This window comes from Cynocephalus volans, chromosome X (assembly GCF_027409185.1).
Source record: "Cynocephalus volans isolate mCynVol1 chromosome X, mCynVol1.pri, whole genome shotgun sequence".
In the NCBI taxonomy this organism is placed as follows: Eukaryota; Metazoa; Chordata; class Mammalia; order Dermoptera; family Cynocephalidae; genus Cynocephalus; species Cynocephalus volans.
Window position 1 is genome coordinate 16,957,184 of NC_084478.1, and position 19,681 is coordinate 16,976,864.

At 41.3% G+C, this 19,681-nt stretch overlaps 1 protein-coding gene across 1 annotated transcript; it reads left to right on the forward strand.

Moving 5' to 3' along the window:
* Positions 1–974: 974 nt before the first annotated feature.
* TMSB4X (thymosin beta 4 X-linked) lies at positions 975–2,997 on the forward strand. The gene is made up of 3 exons (XM_063084020.1): positions 975–1,028; positions 2,095–2,208; positions 2,564–2,997. The coding sequence occupies exons 2-3, from the start codon at positions 2,109–2,111 to the stop codon at positions 2,596–2,598; spliced, it is 135 nt and encodes a 44-aa protein (XP_062940090.1). The 5' UTR covers positions 975–1,028; positions 2,095–2,108; the 3' UTR covers positions 2,599–2,997.
* Positions 2,998–19,681: the final 16,684 nt, after the last annotated feature.

Sequence of the window (19,681 nt, forward strand, 5' to 3'; positions counted from 1 at the left end):
CATTTTGAAAACTGCTCCTTTCTACTTAAATCTGCCATTATTTCCCGATGCACTTCAGAAATGTCCTGGTGATGAAAATGTACTCTTCAAAATAGAGTTCGATTTTTAAATGTAATCTTAAAATATTAAGATAATGAGATTGTAGTCTTTGGAATTCAACACAGTCCTCCTTAGCAATCCCCTTTATAATTTACAAAAATGGGGAACAGGAAGATAAAGAACTTCCTCATAGTCAGGCAGCAAGTCAATAGCAGAACTTGAACTTCACTTATTTTTTTAAGGGAGAGGCCTTGTGCTCTATTAACTCCAGACAAGTCACTCTACACAAAGTGAATATTAGGGTTATTTGACTTGAGTGCTCACAAAAATTAGAGCGATGAAAAAATATGGATGTTACGGTGATACTTAAAAAAAAACAAAAAATCACTAAGGGCGCTTCACCTCTCACCAAGCCAAGGCGAAGGCAAGAAGACAAAGAGGGCCGGGCGGGGCGAATGCCCTCCACCGGTTTGAAAGCTGAGTCACAGGCACTGTACCCCTGCAGCGGGTGAGGCCCTAGAGCGAGGGACACCGCGCCCTTGCCTGGGATGTCAGCAGTGGACAAAGCCCGTTCCGCAGGAAAGGAATGCCTGTCCCCCTGGGTGCCACCCAAGCCCTTAGTTATCATGCGCCAGTCCCCAAGAGCAGGTTTGCGCTGCTGTTGTAAAAATTCGTTATAATAAAATAAGCATACAAGGGGAAATGCGTTACGGAGGAAATGTTGGAAGGAGGGCTTCTGCTCGTTTTATTTTCCGCCATCGTTGTGGTTAGGGTGCACCGGTGAACACGGGGCGGGGTGGCTCCCAAACGCGCGGCAGGCCTCCGGACGCCTTTCCGGGGACGCGGCGCGAAAGAGTTAAGCGGGCCGCGGGTGACATCACCTCATTTACATAGCAGCGCCCATATAGCGGCGCTCGGCGCGCCCCACCCGGCACTTGGCGGCGACCACTGCGCAGACCCGGTTTCACTCGCTCGCGTGCCTCGCTCCGGTGAGCCCCCAGCGCCCCTGCCTCCTGCCCTTTCCCTTCCTGGCCCCGGGTCCCCTTCCTGCGGCTCGCCCCCTTCGTCGTCTGCATCCCTATCAAAGCAGCTCTGAAGCCGAGCCCCAGAGGGTCCTCCCTGGGAAGGTTGCTTTGGGGAGCTCGGGGATGCTCAATCCTTCCAGATGCTGGGGAGTGGGATCGGGAACTTGATTTATTTTCAAACGCGTTTTGCCGTGTAGACTCGAGGGAGTCTACGTTCTCGCTTCCCCCCGCTCAGCCCAGCTCCTCCTCCCCCAGGCATATTCCGCATTGTCTCCGAGGCTGTGATCACTCAGGAACAGTAAGATCCTTTGTTGTAACGCCCAGCCAGCCGCAGCCCCGAGCTGCAACGACTGCATTTTTTCTCCGAGGCTTTGAGGGCTGTGTCTGTCCGGGTTTCGGGTGGCTGGGCGACAGTGCGGGAATGTGAAAGTCCCTCCTGCCGAGGAATGTGTGCCAAGGCTGCCGAATTGCCCCTCCGTGCAGAAAGGATGACTTACGGGGCGGGGGGCGGCCCTGCGCGCCGCGGGCTGCTTTGTTGAGCCGCCTGGAGGAGGCGGGCAGGGCGGTGGTCGCGGCTCCGGCGGCAGCTGCCGCCTTTGTGAGCAGGCGAGGAAGCTGGCCGGCCGCGTGTCTGCGGGAGAGGCCAACGCCTAGACAGGGGAACCACTTTTTGCGACACTGGCTCCATTTTAAGAATGTTGACTCGATTTTTTTCCACTTCACTGTCCTCTACTCGTTCTAGCCAGGTCTTAATTTTGGAATTCTGCAGTTAACAACCCGCGGTGGCCCATTGCATCCCGCAGTTGAGGCCCTGAGAGGGATCGTCCCTCTTGCGTCCCTGCGTTTTGAAATATCGGGGTGGGGTGGGGTGGGGTGGGGTGGGGTGGGGTGGGAGCCCTTTTTCTCTCTCTGTAGAAAGAGGAAGGGCTTTGGCCGGAAGGGGGAGCTGGGGTTTCAGGCTGGAGATCGGAGGGGCCAGGCCGGGGCGGGTGGCTCGCTCTCACTCTCCCGCTTGGCTTTGTCCCCGCAGCTTCCTCCGCGACCATGTCTGACAAACCCGATATGGCTGAGATCGAGAAATTCGACAAGTCGAAATTGAAGAAGACAGAAACGCAAGAGAAAAATCCACTGCCTTCCAAAGAAAGTAAGCTCCGACCCCCCGCCCCCCCCATCTTCAGAAAAGGCTGGGCGGGAGCGGCGAGGGGGTGTTGGAGGGCGGGGGAGGGGCGAGGCTGCGACAAGAGTCGGGGTGCGCGGGGGCGGAGCCGGCGGTTGGATGAATGCAGCTGGGAAAGCTTAATGAAAGATTGTTTTGCAGCCAGCAAACACAGGGCTTTAGTAATTTACCAATGCAATACTTTACAGACTGCCTGTATACTTAGAGAATTTTTATATGAACAGATGTTTTAAATGCAAGGACTATCATCTGTTTGGCCACACTGAACTCTCTTACTCAGCATCCTCCATCTTTTTTCTTTTTTGTCTTTTTCCGGTCACAGCGATCGAACAGGAGAAGCAAGCTGGCGAGTCGTAATGAGGCGTGCCCCGCCGATATGCACTGTACATTCCACAAGCATTGCCTTCTTATTTTACTTCTTTTAGCTGTTTAACTTTGTAAGATGCAAGGAAGTTGGATCAAGTTCAAATGACTGTGCTGCCCCTTTCTCACATCAAAGAACTACTGACAACGAAGGCCGCGCCTGCCTCTCCCATCTGCCTGTCTGGCTGGCAGGGAAGGAAAAGAACTTGCATGTTGGTGAAGGAAGAGCTGGGTGGGACGACAGTGAAGTCTAGAGTTAATACCAAGCTGGTCCAAGGTGTCCTGCAGGCTGTAAAATGCAGTTTAATCAGAGTGCCATTTTTTTGTTCAAATGATTTTAATTATTGGAATGCACAATTTTTTTAATATGCAAATAAAAAGTTTTAAAACGTGGCTGGTGTGACTGGTGTCTGGAAGGAGCGGTTTATTCGCCGATTAAATCTTTGCAAAGGCGCCTGCCTCTTGGTTTCACTGGGGAGCCATAAGTGAGAAACATCTGGTGATTTGGTAAATTCCTTGCGGCATAGAAATGGGTTTCACCCAGGTATGTGAAATACCTTGTCTACACTAGGTAACTGGGAGATCATTTTCGTAGGCTGATCGAGTTCCTAATATGAGTCATATGAAAACGTTAATAAAAATATATTTGCAGTTATTAATTTTTATGGGTTTTGATAAGCCAACACTGAATTTATTGCATATGCTCAAGAAGATAAAGGTGGTAAAATTTCCAGCACGGTATCTTTATTTTAGATACGAAATTGAACTTTGTTATTTAACCGATTATAGCATTGGCACAAATAGAATTAAAGCAGACTTGTCGCTAAAATGAATAAAAATTACATTTTTAACAGCTGCTTCAAAAAGGAATTGAGGATTGTGTCTAGTGGCTGGTTTCCAGTTAGAATTCAATATTTACAATTGCTTTTATAAAGTGATAAGTGCATTTACCATTAATATGATTTTTAAATTTGTTAAATCCTCTTAATGTGAATAATAAAACTTTAGATTTAAAGGACACTTCCTAGAACTTGGGTTTAGAGGACACTAGCAGGACATAGGCGAAATTTGTAGCAAGTTTAAGTACAGCAGGAATTAATTGGCTTATATCCAGGTCTCGCTTTTCCTGAGTCCTTGATAACTTCAGAAATTCGAAGTATGTATTTTAACTGGTGGGTGAAAGGAAAGCCCTTGTTTTGGCCAATTCGCGTGTGGGAAGAGGGAAATAAGGTATCAACTTTTTAAAGGTAAAAGATAGTCATTCTTAACAAAGGTCCTTGATGGATTCCTCAGTTCTGTAAGGAAGGATGCAGGTATCATTAAAAATAATATGAGAGCCAATTTTATTAAGCCAAAACAACAGCATTTAAGAATGGTAATTCACCCAATATCTCAGCGAAGCTAAAATTTACAATCCAAATGTTTAAGAAGTTAGCTTTTTTCCCTAAAAAACTGACTTATGAAAGTACCCGTTTCAAAGGGGTGGGGGAGGGAAAATTGTTGATCATTATTAAACCGGTTGATTTCATTTCCTTTGCTCAACCCTTATTTTGAGAAATGCACAGGAAACCATTTACCTGTGGTTTAGACCTCAAGTAGGCCATCAGCTAGAAGCCTTTATCTACCTTGCAAGGGAAGCGTTGTGCACTGGCTGCCGCAGAGCCCAAGTGCCACAGCCTGTTCGAGAGAAGACCACACCGGTGAGCACAAAGGTTCTGGGAGCCATCTCAAGATGCAGGCAGGCCCGCTACCCTGTAGTTTCTTTTCTTGCCTGCAAGGAAAGGTGTAGGCACAATGAAAATGCCCAAGGCACAGAGGTCAACAGTCTCACTTAGGTTTTTGCTGCGTGCATTTTTTCAAACAATACAAACATGAAAGATTTTTAAAAATTCACACAACTCCAGTGTTCCTCAGTTTAAAAAGGAGCATTAAGACAAAAAAGGATGATACACGAGATCAAGTGATAGAAAAGAAGACTTTTCTCTCTGGGGAGGACAAAGCTAAAATGTAGCAACACACACACACACACACACACACACACTCACACACACACACACACACACACACACACACAGGAAAATTAAAAATCTGGTGATGATTGAATGTTGGCTGCCTGGCATGTGAGTTGGGAAAATTCAGAAGCTTCAGCCCATATCACACTCTGTACACTTAACTGCTGCACATGGGGATGGGGCTTAACTGCTGTTCACAGGGAAGCGAGAGTGACATTTTTTTTTTTTTAAATGGGGGTTCTCTTTTCTTCCCAAGAGAGATGCTTCCCAGAGGGGCTGGGGGTATTTATGAATTCCCACAAATTTATGCTCCTGCTATCTGCTATTTAAGAGCTTGGAGCGGACACTTTTTCACAGACACAAAGGGGACATTAGGTTTACCGTTAGAATGAAAGAACGTTCCAACTGAAGAAGACCCTTGCCACCATATCCAAGGTAGCTTAAGTAAGAGCTGAGGGTCACACAGTTTTGTCTAGGACTTCTCAAAATTTTGAATTGATCAAGACAAGCAAAAGGAGAGGAAATTAAAAGAGGCTCACTAAAGGACCCTTGGGACAGAGCCAACTTCATTTTTAAAATCTCACAAATTTCTCAACCGTTACATTCACATTTTCTGGTCTTCCAATGGATGGGATTTTAAAGCTATTTTATTCTTTCAAGAGAACGACACAGCTTTTGGGCTGGGGTGTGCAAGGACTGAGTGGGGATGGAGGCGGGGAAACACACAAAGGCTTCGCCAACGTTGAGCTTCTCGGCTGTACGAGGCCTCTTTCATCCCTTAAAATCAGAGCTGGGTATTGCCTTTTTTAAATGCACAAGGAAAATATTTTGTTTCCCCAAAGAAGCATGTTATTCTTCAAGACACAAAAATAATTTTGTGTTATTTCTAAACGTTTGGGGTGAGTTTCGTGCTTACTAGAAGTACATTTTGGTAACAACATTACAGCCAAAAAATGTTTTAAGAAAATCTTGAGTCATTCTTAGTTCAAGAATACAAACTTAAAACATAGTTTAATGACATCGAAAGCACTTAACACTTCATTTACCTTCACTGGCCTAGCAAGAGAATAAGAAAACACTTCCCCAGGACCCTTCAAAAATTCTCACTTTTAGATTACACTTTCAAGATTGGCTTGCACTGTAACCTATGAGAATTAAACACACCAATTTGGGGTTGAACTATATTTTATTTGCATGTAACAAGAAGGGGCTAAATTACAAACTTAAAGCACAGATGTACAATGAAGAAAGCTAAGAAGAATATGTCTCTAAGATCTGTGTTTTCTTGGCTTTTATTTTCCTTGGATACTTAACTGATGGAGACTTCATTTAACAAACTTGTTTGGGGATACCTTTGAACATGTGAATGTTATGCTAGATAGCACAATTTAAAATATATTTTATAAAATATATTTAAGGAGCTTTGAATACTAATTTGCCACTGTACTTGGTTGTGCTGATTTAAATCAATATTTATAGCCAACTACATATTATTAAGCCAGTGCACTAGATCATTAGTTCACTTCACCAACATTTATTGATTGCCAAGCACATGCCAGGTATTTTATTTGCCACAGAGATAGTCATAAATAAGATGCAGTCCTTACCTTTCTGTATCCTCTAGTCGTCAAAAGATGCCCTTTGCATCTAACTCTGAGTAGAAAATGCTCAGAAATTATTATTCTCCATTTTTAGGGTACGTGATAACCCCAAGGTTTTGAATTTCTAAATGAGTTTTAAGATCTATCCTTCACTTTAGTGTGGACATTTTTCCAAATGCGTATAGTTATTACGTTTAAATTCCTCCAAAAACTCAGTGGTGAGTGACTTTAATAGAAAACAACTGGTTCTCTGCACTGCAATCTAATATTTTATCAGCATAGAAAGATTGAGCATGATAAATCTTGCCTGTTATCTTCTGAGAATTCTTTCTGAGGAATGCCCAAGATCTAGGAATGAACTGGATGGATAGCATTTTAAAATCTATCTTTTGCTAGGATTTTGTGATTTAGATGTTGAATTTCCAGAAAAACATTTGTTATTGCTAAATCCTTGCCCTGTCTTTGTTCGCCTTTTCTCTCCAATTGGACTGTGAGATTGCTAGGAGCAGAAAAGGTTGCTCAAATTTGGAAATCCCTCAGACAACCTAGCAAAATGAAGATTACATGTGGATATCCGTAAGTCTAGCACCTGGCCAGCTGAGGGCCGGGTCACATTTGCTTAGTAGGATTCCACAGCTTGGTGTGTCAATGGAGAGAGATAAGTTATGTTCATGATCTATTCGAAGCAGTTGGATCTATTCCTGTCACATTATTGTCAAACCACAGGAAATTATGCCTTTCCTCATTACCACATGGGGCTCTGTAAGAGGCTGATAGCTTTTACTACAAAGAGACTTTGTGGCAATGTTTTCTCAATCTAGAAACAAAAATATTTCATAAGATTAAAATATGTATATATACGTTGAATGCTATGTGGTTATTTCTACCTAAAATAATGGCTTGCTTGGAGGGTGGAAAGAATCATTCTTTACTCAACAAACATTGATTGAGCGCCTGCTGTGTGCCTGGTTCTTTCCTAATTGCTGTGAATAGGAAGATGACAAAGATCCGGGCCTGGTCTGGGCCTGATGAAAAAGGCAGACCCGTGTGAGTGAACAGCCACGTACACCACGAGCCACGTATGTGTTCATTTACCCAACAACTCTTCACCCAGCTTCTGTTTTCGCCCAGTAATACATGAGCTGGGACATAAACTGGAACCAGCTTGTGAAGAGTCCCTGTTCCTAGCTAAGAAGTTTAAATATTACCCTTAGGCAATTGGAAGATAACAAGTAAAATCATTTTGTCCACATGAGGCAACTCATAGACTCTTTATGTTCAGAAATGTAGCTGTATAGAAAGTAGGGCAGAGAAGAAACTGTCCCCGCTTGCCATCGAAAAAGCAGATTAAGATCATCAGTGTTACAGTGACCTAGGACAAGAAGGTAATAAATCTTACTTTTATTGGTATTTCTTAGTCCACATTTCAGTAAGATGGGCTTGTAACGCCTCTACTTTTCATGTTCATTTGCTACCAATTTTTATACTGGTGTGGACAGAGGGTTAACAGATTTGAAATGATTAAAATCACAATTTTTGTGCATGGAATCTCTGAGGTTTGTAGTGCCTTTTACTAAGGTTTGTACTTTAGAAGCTGGTCTTCAGTCATGTTATTAGGCTGCTTGTAACAGATTCCCACAAACTTGGAGGCTTGAAACAACAGAAATTTATCCTCTCCCAGGTCTGGAGGCCAGAAGCTTGACCTTGAGGTGTCAGCAGGGCCATGTTCCCTCCAAAGGCTGTAGGGGACGATCCTTCCTGGCATCTTCCAGCTTCTGGTGGCTCCGGGTATTCTCGGCTGTGGCTGCGTCACTTCGGTGTCTGCCTCCATCTTCAAGTGGCCTTCTCCATCTCTGTGTCTTCTCTTCTGTCTCTTATTCCTTCTAGCACAGGCATTGAGATGTGATGGTTAAAGGCGTCACCTGGTGATCAGCACTGTGGGCAGGGACATTTGACTGAAAACAAGTGGGTTTGTGGGAAGAGAGGATAATTGAAGTCTTTTCATGCTAATCAGAAAACGGCTTCATGATTTTAAGGACTAGTATGGAAAAACTCACTGGAGCTGTAAGTCATGGAGACAAAGGGGCATGAAATGGAGAGAACATCAAAGGTTTGCAATTGGTTATGTGTTTCCTGTGATTACAGAGATGAATAACGCAAGTGGTCATAGAATAAAAACAATTGTGCCTGTACAGTAATTTGAAATGTGCTCAGGGCGAGAGAAAAATACCATCTGGGGAAATAAGTATATATACCATTATAAGTAGTTGGAGAGGCCAGTGCCCAAATTAAAAAGAAAATAAAGTAAAAAAACCATAAACAGGAGTTTTTGAAGAAAGAATTGTAGTATATAACCCTGAACTTGTCATTTTAAAAATTATTGGTAATTTGAGCTAGGCAGGTAAGAGCACTGTGAGTTCATGTATCCAAGCGGAAGTTCTCGCAGCCACGCGTGTAAGCCTACGGCATTCCTCTGAGGTTTCGCTGCCTTTCTGTTTGTAAGCTCTGTGTTATAACAGAGATGCATAAATCCATACAAGCATCAAGAACAAACATCTTGGCAACTAACGTTTTGAATCTTCATCTGATCAGGGCTTCTAAAACAGCTGAAGAAGTTTCCCAGTAGGAGAGATGGATACCAGAAAGGAGGTCCATTTAGGTCCTCAACCCAAGTTTCAAAGAATGAATTCTTCAGATTAGAAAGAGGCGAGGTCAACTGAGTCTAACATAGACATTAAGAACCATCTGCCTTTAGGAAGGCTACTCCATGCTTTTGACTGTATCTCTTTGAAACAGCTAGGATTTCTTTTCTGTCTCCTCTCCTGGAAGCTGACACCTATGTATGTTGCATTTATATATGTCTAGAATGTCTTAGGCATTTGTTTTGACCAAGGCCAGTTGTGACTTGGCTCCCTGCCACTATTCTTTATACCACAGATAGATGTTTCCAAGTAGAGTCTCATTAGGGTGTGAGGGTGAGTTAGGGCTTTGGGTCACAGGACCAGGTGAACAAAAACTATGAGAGGCCCAGGCTTAGCTAAGGAAAGAAGTTTGAGGCAGGTGTATCCAAAGCAGTCAGCTGACCACCATTCTAACCTCTACACCCGCCCATCGCTACCACACTTCAGGCCACACCCTAGGGCGTGCTTTTCAAACCACAGGCCCTGTCTCAGGAAATCAATTTAGTTGATTCTTGCCAGCAATAAAAACAAAAATTTAAAAAAGTGAACAGACAAAACAAATCACTAAAATGAAATAGAACAGGAATTACCAGACTCCCCTGCATGGTAAGGGTAAGTGTTGTCCAATCAAATTCTGTTTGAGTTTACTTATGTATGAGAGTGTCTGTGTGTGTGTGTATGTGTGTGTGTGTGTGTGTTTACCTGTCTGTAACATAAAACATTTCTCTCAGTGTGAGTCAGAGGCACACTTGTCAAGATTTCCATTCCCCAGCCCCCTGCCTCCCCGTCACCTCATTTCCTTTCTTTTCTGTCTAGCTTCAACTCCTAATCGATCACTTCAGATTGCTTTTAAATCCCCTCCACCCCATGCTCTGCTGACGTCATGCCTCGCACTCCAGTCCTGAATCTATTCCAAAGGCCTGTTTTCCATTCCTTCACCCAGGTTCCCACGTGCTAACAGATAAAATGATACACTCTTCCATGCTGTCACCTCTGAACTTGTCCCTTGTTCCCGGTCACCTCCCTATTGGCTGTGCCATCCTGCTTAAGCTTCATAACTTCTCCACTTTTGTCATGTGTGAAGTGGGGAGGAGAAGGAAAGATGCACAGCACAGGGGCTCAACACATAGCTGCTTTCATTATTGCAACAGCCTCTTACTTCTCAGATAAGTGCACTGGTATTTCTCCCCTTACTTGACCTACTGGTAGCTTTGACAATGACGACCACGCTCTACATTCTGAATCCCTCTCCTCTCTCACTGCACTCTTAGTCTCTAATTCCTCTGACTATTCTTGGTCCCTCAGCGCCTCTGATGGCCTTTTCTCTGTTCCCCCATAAGTGTTGTTGCTCCGCAGATTCTGTCTTCCATTGACACCCGTGGTGTTGGACTTCACCCTGCAGACTGGAGGTCAGTTCTCTAATTTCTGAATATTTTTGTGACTTCTGAGCTTCACCTCCTCTTGTGCCTGCAATACAGGAACCCTAGATAGCTGCTCAGTCCTGCTGCTACATGCAGCCTTCTGTCCCAGGGTCCAGTGTCTTCACATGGAGCACGGGGCTACGCTCTTCCACTCACAAGAAGTATTCATGCAACTGATCTTTGTAACTTTTTTAGAAATTGTAATTTCAGACTTATAGAAGAGTTGCAAAAATGGTTAAAAGAATTCCCCACACCCTTCACCCAGTTTACTGATTGTGAACATTTTACCACATTTGCTTTATCACTTTCTCTCACACCTCTTTTTTTTTTTTTCCTGAACCATCCTCTGAACTCTTTTAAAGTACCTCCACTTATATTTCCTAAAAACAAGGACCTTCTCATACATAACCTCAGTGCCCTGATCAAATTCAGGAATTTTACCTGCAAAACAATGACATGATTATCTAATATAAAGTACACATTTAAATTTTGCCAGCTGCTCCAGCATCTTTTATGGCACTTTTCTGCCTCCTCCTCTGGGATCCAGTCCAGGATAGTGTGTTTCATTTAGTTGCCATGTCTTTTTAATCTGGAACAATCCCTCAGTTCTTCTTTGTCCCTGAAAACATTCACATTTTTGAAGAATACCAACCAACTGGTTTGTGGAATTTCTCTCAATTTGGGTTTGCCTGATATTTTTTCATGATCAGAATCGGATAATTTGGGGTTGGAAAATGGCTAAAAGCTGTTGAGTCCATCCGGTTCTTACATCAGCAGAGCACATGGTGTCCGTTTGTCCCACTCATTGATGACAACTCTGATCACTTGTGCAGGTGGTTGCCATCAGCTTTCTGCACTAAAGCTGTCATTTTTCCCTATGTAATTAATAAGTTACCTGCAGGGAGATACTTTGAGACTCAAGTCTTGTGTTCCTTTTCAAATTTTCACCAAATTGTCTTGACATTTATTGATGATTCTTGCCTGAATCAATTATTTCTATGATGTGAGCAGCAAAGGTGAATTTCTAACTCTATCATTTCTGCTAAAGTGGCATCAGTTTCCTATTTCCCACCTTAAAGGTATAAATCAATAAAAATGCAGTTTCGGAATTTATACACTCACCATAAAAATAAAAGTAGCTTATATCTGTAGGCCTGTGGGTTGTTCTGTTTGGACTCAACATTATAGAGGTGCCATGTCATAAGGAACACTTCCAGAAACTCTGAAGGTGTGGCTGATGCGAGCTTGTGCTGTCATTGCAACCATTAAGAGTCATCTAAGGGCTTGTTTGCAACCAACATTCTCACATGTTATGGCTGTGATTTAAAAAAAAAAAAAAATACAGATGCCAATGTGCAAATTAGATCCTTAACATTAATTCTGATCAACCACAAACGTCATTTGGTTCCCATGATCTGGCAGAGGACTTGCTTGTCAGTTCTGCGTGGCTACAGCTAAGACTTGAGGTGTTGGGGGATGGTAGAGACAGATCCTTTTCTGGTTCCTGCTAGATAATGGATGTTTACATTATAAAGGAAAACTAAACACAACTGGAATAATTGGGTGTGGCCTTCGACAGGTCATTTTTGCAACTGCGCCACAGGAAGAAGGCTCGGCTTTCTCTCTGAGAACCAAGACGTGGCTTCAGGACTGCGTCTGACTTCAGTCAGGTGCCTGCGTTTCTGCCAGCCCTAAATAAACATCGCCTGTTCCACTGGTCAAACACACCTTCCTAGCACTAGCTTAAGACAAAAGGGTGGAGCACTTCAAGGATGTCTGGCCGTCCTCCATCCAGGTCCTGCTGTTTGCTTATAACAATCGTGCCTATATCATCTGAGTCTTGAGGCAGTGCTAACACAGCCACACACCTGAACAGTAACTCAGCTGCAAAATCATTTTAGAGACACCTTGACCATGAGTTTGTTATGGAAACGAAAAAGGAGAAAGAAGTTTAGGATTTGGGACTTGTCCTCAAAAAAGAGAGTCTCCAATATGTAATAGTAAATACTAAAAACTTTCCTTCGTTTTTTTTTTGGGGGGGCGGGGGGGACAGGGGATAGCAGCTGATCTTTTACAAGTGTTTTTAAATATTAACTTTTTTAAAAAAATAAAGATGACCAGTAAGAGGATCTTAACCCTTGACTTGGTGTTGTCAGCACCACACTCTCCCAAGTGAGCTAACCGGCCATCCCTATATGGGATCCGAACCCGTGGCCTTGGTGTTACCAACACCACACTCTCCCAAGTGAGCCACGGGCCGGCCCTAAATATTAAAATTTTTTTGAATACATAATACATTTATATGGTTCAAATATTAAAACAGTATGAAAAGTATATTCCTATTCTACTGATTTCCTTTGCTCTCTTTGGGTAATGCTTTTTATTAGCTTTTGTCTAACCTCTAATGTACATGCAAAAACAAATATATATTTTAGTCTCCCCTCCCCTTACACAATTGGTATCAAAAGTCACCTTTCTAATATATATATATATATATATATATATATATATATATATTATTCTCAAACTTTAAAGTTATTAGAAAAATACATATTTATTTATTTTAAATAAATTAAACAATATACGATGGACTAAAGGAAAAGGGAAAGTTCCTCTAATCTTCAACTAATTTTCCAGAGGTAGCTACTGTTGACAGTTTTATGTGAATCGTTCTAGATGTTTTCTAATAACAGTGTTAGTAGCAATTTTAATCTTTTGGGAAGTTTGAGAGCCGGTTGTTAAACATGGTCACTATTAAAAACTAAATTATATAAACTTACAATGAAATAAATCACATTAAAAGTCAAGGCAATAAATACTGAAAATTCATCACTGCCTAATTCTTTTACTTCATTTTACTATTATCTGTGCTCTTGGAGTTAATTACGTCTATTATATCTGTATGGCGGAAATACTATAAAACAGTGGTGGCTGGGCATCTCTTCCCAACTCCTCCTGAGAACTTTACACCCCTATTGACATAGAATGTAAATGTAATCCCTCAAAATGACTCCAAAATGAGGAATGTGAAGATGCAACTACAATGCCAACACAATTATTTTTAAATTTAAAGAAAATCACTATTACAATAAATGACATTGCTTAGGAAAAGAAATTGGCTAACTCTCATGGATATACAAATATCCTTTCCCTTTTCTTATCCAAATGCACAAGACCTGTCCTCCCTCACCCTGGGAAGTCTCCTGTCTCATCAGACAAATAAAAAATGTAGATACTCTCCCGTCTAGGAGGGAGAGATTAATCCCACCCCTCGTCCTTCACACATGCACTGGAGGGTGGGCTGGATTTAGTGACTCATTTCCAAAGAATCGAGTATGGGAAGGAAAGGAAGAAACAGTAACCTTATAGTGGAGAAACTTGGCAGACACCCCTTAACTAAGTGTTAGAGGATAGCGTCACCAGCGATGTCACATGGACATCAGGCACCCTCTGATATGCTGTGAGAAGGACACTTTACCTCTTCCAAAAACCCATATCCCAGTGTAGAGGAAGGAAAATTTCCTCAACCCTCCTAGGGATCCTGATTAGGTCTGAAATAAAACGGACAGAGACACATTAACAAGAGAACACACACAAATTTATTTACTCAAAGTTTTACATGACACAGGAGCCTTCAGAAATGAAGATCCAAAGTCTCAGGGAAAACTGTCCATTTCTATGCTTAAATTCGATGAAGAATGGACAGCTTTGTGGAAATGTGATTGGACAAACATGAATAATCTGATGGTAACAGATCACAGACGGAGGGGGGATCCCAGCAAGACCTGTCTGGTCAGATTCTTCTTGGCCTGTCTATGAAGCATTCCTTCCTCTCAGGTAGAAGGCAGGGCCCCTCTGGAATGAGGGTCTCATGACCTACAATCAGACAAGGCAGGTCAGAGAATTTCTTTATGGCCAGCTCCTACAAAGAAAGGCGGGGGAAGGTTAGAGTAATATTTTTAGGTTTTATAGCTTGCTTAGGGGAAGAGGAATTCTACTTTCTATGACCACCTTGGGGAAGAGGAATTCTGGTTTCTATGACCTGCTTTATGGGAGAAATGGGAACAGGAGAGAGGAGGATGGGGAAGGTCAGAGAGATCTCATTTCTGTGGCCCTTTCGGTTTCCTTCAGTTCGAAGCACTCAGCATGCTATGGCACCATACTTTGGGGTAACGTGTTCTGAGCCCTGACACCAGTCTAATGAGAGGCAAACCCAAATTGAGGGACATTCTACAAAATACCTGACTGGTACTGCTGAAGATTGTCAAGGTCATGAAAAAATATGGAAAGACAAAGAAACTATCACAGACCAGAGAAGACGAAGGAGACATGATGCCTCCATGTGGTGTATACTAGGAGCTCTGGAACAGAAAGATGACATTTAATGAAAAAACTGGTGACACTAGAATAAAGTCTACTTTGTTAATAGTAACACGCCCTTGTTGGTTTCTTAGTTGTGACAAATGTACCATGCTGATGTAAGGCATTAACAACGGGGTAAATTGGATGAGGGATAAATGGGACTCTCCTATTTTTGCAACTTTTCTGTAAATATTAAATTATTCCAATATAAAGTTTATTTTAAGAAGCTAAACAAAAAAAAGATAACACCTTTTATTTGGATACCAAGTATTCAATATAGATTCATTTTCATCATTCAATATTTCTCATATCCTGTTATTGCACAGACCCACTGTTAACACAGTAAAGACCTGTCTTCCGTCTGTAATAGGATATGGCAGGTTGTTTAGCGTATTATGCAGCTAAAATCAACACTATAGGTCTGACATAGACTTGTTAATTCTGTTTGACTCAACGGACATAGTCTCAACCCTAGCTTTGTCTAGAGAGGCCTTGTACAAATGTATGCTATTTGCATCAGAGTTGATAAATACTCACTCACTGCCCCCCCACCAGCCGGCCTCCCGGAAAATAACTAAAAGCACATGTTCTCCTGAAGGTGAGCCAGCAGAGCTATCTCTCTGTGTAAAGACCTGCTTGATTATAATTAAAACTTTCATTTGACTATTAAAAGTAAAAAACAGCTATAAATTAAGGTAGCAGTATTAAAACCTCTGGGGGTAAGTCTAAAAATCTTCTCTGTAATTAGAGAGCTACAAAACTTAACACTAATTCTTTTCGGCGTCAAGGTCTCGTTTTGCAAGGAAGCTGGTATTTTGTAAATTGCAGCTCTTCCAGGGCTGAAGACAAATTTTAGTTCTTGCTTATGGTTATTGCCTGAAATCTTTTGCCCTTTATGAACTAGACAATGAGTTAGAGGACTGATTTCTTGTCCTGATTGGATATGTAAGAATCTGGGTGGTCTAGGACATGTCACGACCTTTGTAGATTGGAGTCTCCAAATCTCTCCAGTTAGATGTTGGGTTATTAACCTTATTTGACTCTTCCAGTTCAAAAAAGTTGGAGTTTTTATTGTAATAGCGAAAATAAAATCCTCTAACACCACCTCTCCTTAAAAGCTAAAGACATTAGTTATCTTTAGGTGGTGGGTTTAGTTATTAGTTGTTTGTACATTCTTCTTTGCACTTTATATTTCTATATATACATGTATATAAACATGTGCATACATCATACATACGTATACACACATATATAATCATATATCAGTTTCATATGATGAAAAATAAAATAGAAAACTGTATTTGAAGCACAATAACATATATTAATAGATTTTTCATTAAGTCTTACTGAGTTAAACTAAGGGATTGTGGTCAGGTGGGCCTCAATCTTTCACTTTAATGAGAATTTTGCCAGGACAATCTGAACATCAAGCTTGGCCTTTGGTCCGTTCTCTCTGTCTTTTTCCATTTGCCAGTCTTAGTGTTTGTACTTTCTCTTTATAGATCTTACTCCTCACTTTTTATCTCTTTTTTCCTCCATTGGATTAAAACAAACAATGAGCTTTAAAAAGAACATTCCTCATGGTAGATATCTCCAGAGAGCTTGTGCTTACTTTAAATGGAATTCTTGCCAGACCGCCCAAGTGGATACCCTTGAGTTTTTATTATCCATCAACATAGTACACCATAATAGATACAATAGCATAAAAATAGGGTAGCCAAGCATCGAGCAAAGTCCTGACAGTCCATTAGGACAACAGAAAATCATGAGAACATTTTTTTATCTAGTTTTAAGAAAATGATCCACATTTCTCTCACTCTCTCTTTCTTTCTTTTCCCTCTCTTTCTCCAGCTCTTTCTCCTCCTCTTTCTTTCTTTTCTTGTCCTTTTGATGTTTGTAAAAGGCAAAATTATACACATAATAATTCAGTGCCTAAGAATTTGGACTCTGAGAAATGGGATTTCTATTTGCCAGGTTTCCCACTGGCTAGGAAAATATCTTTTCTAAGAATATTTATGCACTGATAATCCACTCTTTTACATCTTTTAAAGTTAAGCTTGCTTGTTTTATAACATAATGCCAACATGACACTATAGTCAGCCTAAAACTTTATATTTTGTCATCAAAGCAATGGATGAAGACATGGAAAAACCAGACATTTGAGTTTGCCCATGATTATCTTAAGTGGACAGAGATCTGAATATGACCAGGTCACTTCTGATTTGCTTATATTGGCTGATTGCCACCAGTCACATCTAAGGATTCTGCTATCACATGGCTCGTTTTTCATAATACTGACATGTGTATGTCAAATAGTGTAAAGGACTCTGGTAATTTAAATCTGCTACCTGGGTCTTCAGTTGTAAGAACCACAAGGTGTATCCCAGTTTATTGAGTTTATTATGGGGAATGAAATGCACATACAGAATTAGTTCCATTAGTAAAAGTCAAATCAGCCTCTTTTTTGAAGATGTGGCATGATTTGTGAATCTGACCACTATAAGGACATCTTTTGCTAATTTAATACTTATCTATATACATACTGCTACTTTTTCATGCGTAAAATTTTTTTTCCAAAAAGAGAAAAATCTTTTACAATGATTAATTTATTAACTCTGATAACATCTCTCTTAAACCAGGAGTCAGCAAACTCTGGCCCAAGGACCAAATATGGTCAGCTACCTGTTTTTGCACGGCCCAAGAGCTAAGAACAGTATTTACGTTTTTAAATGACTGAAAAACAAATCAAAAGAAGAATACTATTTCTCAGCATGTAAAAATTATATGAAGTTCTAATTTCAGTGTCCATAAATAAAGTTTTATTGGCACACAGCCATATTCCTTCATTTACGGCTTGTCTATGGCTGCTTTCCTGTTCCAATGGCAGAAGTGAGTAGCTGGGGCAGAGACCATATGGCCTGCAGAGCACAAATATTTACTATATGGCCCATTTCAGAAAAATTCTGCTGCTCCCTGGTATAAACGAAGCTGTTTTCAGAAGGAGAACTGAGGCACAACATAAAATGTGTGGACACATGAAAATGACCAGAGCAGACTGGCATGAAACATAAACCTAACTTCTCATGTGATGTATTTCTAATGGAGCATTTTGCATAAGCAGGGAAAACAAAGATCTGGAGATAAAATAAAAAACAAAGATTAAAAATCTGAACTTTGCATCGTGGGGAAGTTTGAAGAAAAGAGCACAAAGACTGAAGGCATATTTTACATAGTGCCAAAATGTGCTCCTTCTGGACTAGCACGTTTCCCTGCCTGAAAGCAAAGCTGTACAGCCAGCAGGTGGTCACCAAACCCTTGCTGATTGACTGGCAGATGATGGACATCTAGCTTTGATGCTGGTCTGAGTAGGAAGTGATGAGGGTGACCTTTGAACATCTAGTGTCTCAAAACAAACATCCCTTGAGGGTTCCATGAAAAGCCTGAGTGTATATCCCTCCCTTAATGGCTTCCTAGAAATGCTATGGTTAGGTTCTCAAAAGACTGCCTATTCCTTCCATTTTGTACATATTTTAGCCCATTTGGAAGGGAATAATTAAGATTAAAGTTTTTTTTTTTTTTTTTTTTTTTTTTTAAAGATGACCGGTAAGGGGATCTTAACCCTTGACTTGGTGTTGTCAGCACCACACTCAACCAGTGAGCGAACCGGCCATCCGTATATGGGATCCGAACCCAGGGCCTTGGTGTTATCAGCACCGCACTCTCCCGAGTGAGCCACGGGCCGGCCCAGATTAAAGTTTTAATACTTGTTATAAATGCTGCGGCAGGGAAGAGATTGTCAGTGATGGACAAGGAATGTGGCTAAGAACAATGGTCATCCTTCGTCATTTCCAGCTTGTGTGTGTGTGTGTCTTTAATGTTTTACTTTGGGATAATCTCTTGGCATAGTAGTTCACGTATATTATTTATAAATACATAATACATTTTTGTGTATATTTGTGTACTCAAACCTTTTATTGATAGTTTTCTTTGTGCTATAAAACAGTTTGCACGTTTCTTGGCTTAATTTTCTACTGCTGCATACCAAATTAGCACAAACTTAGTGGCTTAAAAGAATACATTTATTATCTCACAGTTTTTATCCATTAGGAGTCTGGATATGGCTTGGTTTGATCCATGGCTCAGAGTCTCACAAGGCTGCAGTCAAGGTGTCAGCCATGGCTGCATGCTTATCTGGAAGCTTGGGGTCCTCTTCCAAGTTCAAGTGGTTGTTGGCAGAATTCCTTTCCTTGAAGCTGTAGAACTCATGATGGCTTGCTTCTTCAAGGTCAGCAAGAGAGAGTCTCTATGGTTCAGAGAAGGCCTAAGCCCTCTTTTAAAGGATGTCCAATCAATTAAGTCAGGTCCACCCAGGATAATCTCACATTTAATTACTTAAAGTTGACTGATTTGAGACCTTAATGACATTTGCAAAATCCTTTCAACTGTGCCATAGCAGGTGACATAACCAAGGGAGTGAAATCCATCCCTTTTGTCATGTAATATAACCTAATCACTACATAACACCAGGGGCTGAGATCATAGGTCCATCTTAGGCTGGTGGCCATCACACTGTGGGCAAGAAAAATCAGAGGGCGCCAACTTTGAATCTTTGCTCTCCCACTTACTAGCCATGTAATTGCACAAGTGGCTTAACCTCTCCATGCCTCAGTGCTTTCAGCTGTGAACTGGAGATCATTCTAGCACCATTCTAGCATTGTAGCACCTACCACTTTGGGCTGGAGGCAGAATTAAATAAGCATATACTTATCAAGTGTATAGCAAAGTGACTGGCAAATAGGAAATGGTTAATAGGTGTCAGATACTTTTGTTAGATATTCTTTTTCATACATACAGACTTTCATTATACATACACAAAAATAATACTGAGCATCACTGGAATATGTGTCACTGTATCTACAAGAAAGCAAGACAAGAGGAGGCAAATTAGAATGCAAATTAATTGTGGTTTTATATCACTCTGGTGGTCATTAAGAACAAGC